Here is a 6,065-nt window from a genome sequence, read left to right as displayed (position 1 = left end):
AGCCGGGCTCGGTGGCTCAGCCTGTAATCCCATGCCTTTGGGAGGCTGAGGTGAGTGGATTGCCTGAGCCCGCGGGTTCGAGACCCGCCTGGGCAGCAAGACCTCATCTCTACAATAAATAAAAAAATCAGCTGGGCGTGGTAGCACATGCCTGTAATTCCGGCTACTTGGAAGGTTGAGGCGGAAGGGTCGCTGGAGCCCAGCAGGCGAGGCTGCGGTGGCCGGGAGTGGCCACTGCACTCCAGTCTGGGTGACCGAGTGAGACTCCAACTCAAAAAAAAAAAAAAAGAAAAGAAAAGAAAGAAAGAGCAGAGACTATATTTGGGCATTACCACAGAGTACTATTTACATAGTCATAGCTATCATTCAAAGGTGAGAAAATAAAATTTTATGTTGGAAGAATAGAATTAAAAACAGAAAAGAAACACATAATAGAGAAAATTAGACAATACTTTAAAAATGATCAAATAGAGGAGTGAAAGAGAAATTTTTAAAAATGTCTTGAAGTTAAACTTTTGTGTGTTTGGAAGCTTGATGACTTTTTTTAAAACAAAAATAAGCTGAGTTCAGCAGGATAAAAACTGGTCTGACTGGTGCTGAGGAGTCTTGGGAAAATGGTGGAAGTTAAGGCTGAAGTTTGTGAAGTTGACAGTGGGAAGCCATCTGATATTTTTTAAAAAGCAGATATATGATTAAGTATGTGTTGTAGATGGATAACTGTATGCAACAGGGAGAGATTAGCTATTAAAGATTAGTTAGGAGGTTAGTGCAACTATCCATGCAAGAGATGGTGAAAATCTAAACTATGAAGTCTCGCTCCAAAAGAGTTCAGAGATTCCCGAAGGTGGAGATGGCATCAGCGATTGTGAGAAAGAGAGAAAGAAAGAGAGAGAGAGAGAGAGAGAGACAGAGACAGAGACAGAGACTTGGACAACTGTTCAGATTTGAGCAGAAGACCTTTACTGAGTGTTAACAGTGGGGTTCTATAGTCACATGCCTTTCACGTGAACACAAAGGCAGGTGTGTGAGGGGCATCCCCCACCCACCAGACGTTCTTTCAGGCATGAGGAAGAAAATCCCATAACAGACACAAACCTTAATCCATGACTGACCTATCCTATAAACCCTTTTCATCGTATGCTAATTTATGCTAATACCAAGTTAAATGATTCTATGGAAACTTAAATACTTACTTTACAACCTAAAGTGACCCATCCCAGAATGTTCGGAATGTGACCCAGTCCAAAGTTCACAGTGGGCTACCTGCAAGTAACCTAGCTGCATCCTTTCAACAAAATGGCTGTCTAAACTTATATTTCTAAAACTATATTCTACTATATATTTACACCTTATTTAACTTTAATAAACCCTAAAATCACGACCCAGAAGCCTGTGACCAATACTAAGGCTCTTAGATGTGACCCGAGTTTGAACTGTAAGTTGTGTGAAAGAAAATCATAGTTTGTGGAAGAATGGGAACAATGGGCTTCTGAAGTTAGTTTGTGTTCGTCAGGGTCTCAGAGTTATATGCTTGAGCTTGCAGGAGTTTTTTCTGGCTGTAGTGCTAGGCAGAAAAGGGAGAGGAAATGGGGTCAACAGCTCCCGAACATATCCTAGTGGTCTCGGGGTCAATGGCCCTTCCTGATCCCTAACGCTCAGTGGGCCTCCGTGGCCGGCTCCCAACAACAATGGATTACAGGGTTAGAGCACAGAACCTTAAGCTCCTTGGTGTCAGAACTTTGTCTTGTTTACTTTCATAGACTAGTTTTTTTTCACAGTGTTTGAAACGACTAGGTGCTTCAAAATATTTTATTTAATGCATAAATAAAAGGTAGAGAGAGTTGTAGGTATATCTACGGTTTTTGCTTTGGTCAATTTGAATTTAAATAATATGAACCATCAATGAAGTTAGTTTGTACAGCTGTGTTTACATTTTATCTGTTATGATTGCTTATAACATTTCAGTGACGCAGCCAACTTTTCCCATCTTTTGGATACAAATAAATGGAATTGTCTTGGTCTTGTAAGAGTTTACAACCTCTTTATTGATACTGGATTTTGTAATAGCATGTCTTATAAAATAGTTAATTGCTATCTAGTTGTAATAGATATTAAATATCTTAAGGCTTTGTAGTCCATGTGACCTTTATTGAAATTGCTCAATTCTGCTATTATAGTATGATAGTACTATATGTAAACTAACGCACATGGCTATGTTTCAATAAAACTTTATTTACAGAAATCGTCAGTGGATCAGATTTGGCTTTGGGGTCACTATCTGTCAATCCTTGCTTGATATTAAAACATTAGTATTATGAACCACATTTCTTAATTAAAATAGGTAGCACCAGGCTCTGTTATTCAACGTGTAATCCCAGCATTTTGGGAGGCTATGGTGAGTGGATTGTCTGAGCCCACTGGTTTAAGACCAGCCTCGGCAACTTGGCGAGACCTCGTCTCTACAATAAATAAAAAATTCGCTGGGTGTGGTAGCATGCACCTGTAGCTCCTGGTACTTGGAAGGCTGAGGCAGAAGGCTCAACTGAGCTCAGCAGGTCAATGCTGGGGTGGCCGTGAGTATGCCACTGCACTCCAGTCTGGGCAACAGAGTAAGACTCCAACTAAAAAAAAAAAACAACTATATATATATTTAGCTGTGTTCAAATGCATGGTTGGAAAGAAGATTTAAAAATATTATTTCAAAGTGAAAAGAAAATGAAAATTAAGAATTCTTTGTGGATTTTTCATGTTGTAAGCACAAAATTTTGTGAATTATACATTACAGTGTCATCATTAATGCAAAAATTGAGCTACAAAGACAATGCAACTTATATACATAGAAAGTTAATATCTTTGCTTTTAGAGATATTTTATCACAATTATAGCATGTAGAGAAGATCTGATATGGCTCTGACCTAAAAATAATGATGTTCAAAATTAAATTCAAGTCTCTACCATCAGACTGTAATGGATTATGCTTTAATTTTCCTGGTAAATAGGATTTCCTATGTTTTTGAACAAATTTCTTCTCCTTTCTTCTTGTCTCTTTTGTTCCTTTTTCTCTTTTCTGCTTTTCTTCTTCTTCATTCTCTCCTTTCTTCCAAATGTGGAAAAGTTTAAGTTTTCTCTTTCTATCTACCACACTAGGTAACCCTACTGTTAGACACTTGAAATACCTAACAGTTAACAGTGCTTCTTCTTCATTCCTCTTCCTCTCCTGCAGCACCTTTCTGCACTTGTTTCTCTAACTGCAATTCCTTAGGGACTCTAATTATTATAATAGATAAAGTTGTGACACGAGAAAGAATAAAATATGTGGTACTTATTCAGAGTGTCAGAAGGAATTTCAGTAAGGAATCTCTAAAACTGTAGCTCTCATTCTTTTCTAACATCTTTTGTTTTTTCTTAGAAGAATGTGTGTTTGTGAATCTTCTGTTTTATTTATCTATTCTTTTTAACAAATGCAAAGACATACATTACTGTTCTCACCTTGGTGTGGGGAGCTCTAAAGATTGCCAAAAGTTACACTGATTATTTATCAAATTTAGTTTATTTTTTCTTATATCCTCTAAAGTTTTATTATATCTCCTTGATTTTTATTTCTTGTGTTTTAAAACACTCCAGGACTGATATTAACTTCTCTAGGTGAGGAAAAATGCTTTTTCTCTACCATAGGTTCATGGCTAGGGACTCTATAACAAAAAACAGATAAACAAGAGAAGCACACGAACTTATTTAATACAAGTTTTACATGACACAGGAGCCTTTATGAGGAATTGAAAACCTCCCCAAATGGTTAAAACCTGTATTTCTATACTAGGTTTGGTGAAGAGTGGGCAGTTGTGGAGAAATATGATAGGACAAAGAACAAAAACTGGGAGTAACTTAGCAAGGCCTGTTGCAAGATTCTTTTCTGTGTCCTTGTGTCTTCAGAGATAAGGATGCTCCTTTCCTCTGGGTCTAGGGAGGGCACCTCAACATGGAAATCTTCTTACCTCCTTCAGAGGAAGGTCAGAAAAATCTTCCTAAGTTTTATGACCCACATCAGGAAAGAAGGGTGAGAGAAGGTCAAAGGTACTTGCCTACTTCTGCCATTTTTCAATATGCCAAAGTGACATTATGGAGGTTAGCATGTATCAATCTTATTGATGCTGGGTGAGGTATGGTGTGTTGCTCCATGGGCTATTTGATTTTGCCACAGAAAAGCATTTCAGAGTGGGTCCCATGTATAGGTTAAGACAGAAATTTATTAGAAAGAAAGAGACGTGCCCGACAGGCATGGGTGCCTTAAGAGAAAGGACACGTGATTGCCCTTGACAAAAAGCTTTATATACTTTTATAACAATTATTAAGCAAACCATGAACTAAAAGAAATGAGCTGCAGGAATCTGGCCATGAGTTTTGATTACCCCACTTTCTATGAACCAAGAGGGTGGGCTGCAGGTGTCTGGTCACAAATTTTTATTGCCATCTTTCAACTCTCTAAGTTCATAAGTTCCTTCTAAATACTTAAAGTTATTGCCTAACTAGTTATTGCTTTTCCTAGAATATCATGCCTGTGTTTTGGGTAATTCCCTATTGTTTCTGTGATTTATTGTACTGGTATAGTCACATTCCAGCCTTCAAGGTGGTCAGATCTTGTTTGCCTTGTAGGTTAAGTGAAGGTTGCGTACTGATAAGAAAGATGTCTGAACACTTTCTTTGTTTTAATTTAAACTGCCTACAAGAAACCTATCTATCTATGTCTAACCTGAGCTGAACAACTTGCCTATCACTACTCTGAGCAATAGGTCTACCTTTTAGGAAGATGTCATTCATTAATTGAAAGCTAAAATCTTGCTGATGGGGTCAGAATGTTTAACTCTTTTTGGCCTTCAATTTAGTAACCTAGTTCTAAAGACTTTACTAGGCAGTCTCTATAATAAGACATAAGATTAAAGATAATAGTTACTGATCAATTGAAATTAAAATCTTATCCAAAAGGCATGATGACACAAGAAACACAAAATTCAGAGTCCCTGAAGATATTCTCTCAATGTTATGAGAGAATGATATCAAACTGCAAAATTTAAGATTCTGTTCTAAATTTTATATGGTATAATTTCTTTATACAATATAGTTTAGCATGTATGTGCATGTGGAACAAATCTTAACCATATAATTAGTTAATACAGAAAAAATAACAATAAAAAGTAGATGACAATATGAAGGAAGACAGGCATTTCTTCACATAGACTTCTCTGACCTAATAAACAGCAAATGGTCTGAAGGAAGGGTATCTTTACAGCATACTTTTCCTAGGGAAGTCTTTAAGAGTGGTGTGTCAAGGCAAGAAGTCTATATGGTAGGTAAGGAAAATAATGAGATCCATTGGAACTCCCAGTATCTGATTTATCTTTCACCTGAAATTATTATTATACGCTAAAGTCAATAAATGTTCTTGATTGCATCTCAGACTAAATCCTTAAATAAGCAAATAACAGCAACAACAACAAAAAAAATCCTTTGCTTCTAAGGCAGTAGAATGCGTGGCATTCAACTTAGAGGGAATTGAGTTATCTTAGTTATCTTTGAGGGAAAATGTTTTTATTAATGTAATCGCTGTGCGTGATTGTCTATTATTGTCATATTAATCACCCCACTAATGGGTGCTATGTAGGAAACTTTACTTTGAATCATCAAGTGAATAGCCCCTGTCAACCTCAGAGGTTCCCTAATACATTCTTCCTTCTTCACTGTTAATATTTCACTGTGTAATTACAGCTCCCAATCCTTGTGCAACTAATGACGGCAAAGGCCCCTGCTCTCACATGTGTCTGATCAATCATAATAGGAGTGCTGCCTGTGCGTGCCCCCACTTGATGAAGCTCTCCTCAGACAAGAGGACCTGCTATGGTGAGTTTCTTCTTGTTCTTAGCTAAAATAAAAACTCAATTCCTTCAAATTATATTAGCATTCAAATTTTACTCAAGGAAAGCAGAAGGGGTTTTCAATATCTTTAAAAATATTTTAAGTGGTGCTATATCCAGCTACTATTGATGATTCATCTCCTTTTGGGGAAATTG

The 6,065-nt window shown here is 37.2% G+C and overlaps 1 protein-coding gene across 1 annotated transcript in view; it reads left to right on the top strand.

The window, feature by feature from the left end:
- The window catches only part of LRP1B (LDL receptor related protein 1B), a 1,912,798-nt gene that overhangs the window by 1,284,533 nt on the left and 622,200 nt on the right, over positions 1-6,065 (top strand). The window contains exon 28 of the mRNA XM_008055101.2: positions 5,764-5,895. Within this exon, the coding sequence (XP_008053292.1) occupies positions 5,764-5,895 (132 nt within the window). The remainder of the gene's footprint in view (positions 1-5,763; positions 5,896-6,065) is intronic.

The sequence above is a fragment of the Carlito syrichta genome, unplaced genomic scaffold (genome assembly GCF_000164805.1).
Source record: "Carlito syrichta isolate Samal-C Ts95f unplaced genomic scaffold, Tarsius_syrichta-2.0.1 Scaffold301673, whole genome shotgun sequence".
Lineage (NCBI taxonomy): Eukaryota > Metazoa > Chordata > Mammalia > Primates > Tarsiidae > Carlito > Carlito syrichta.
Note: the sequence above shows the minus strand (reverse complement) of the source record. Positions and strands in the feature narration are given on the sequence as shown.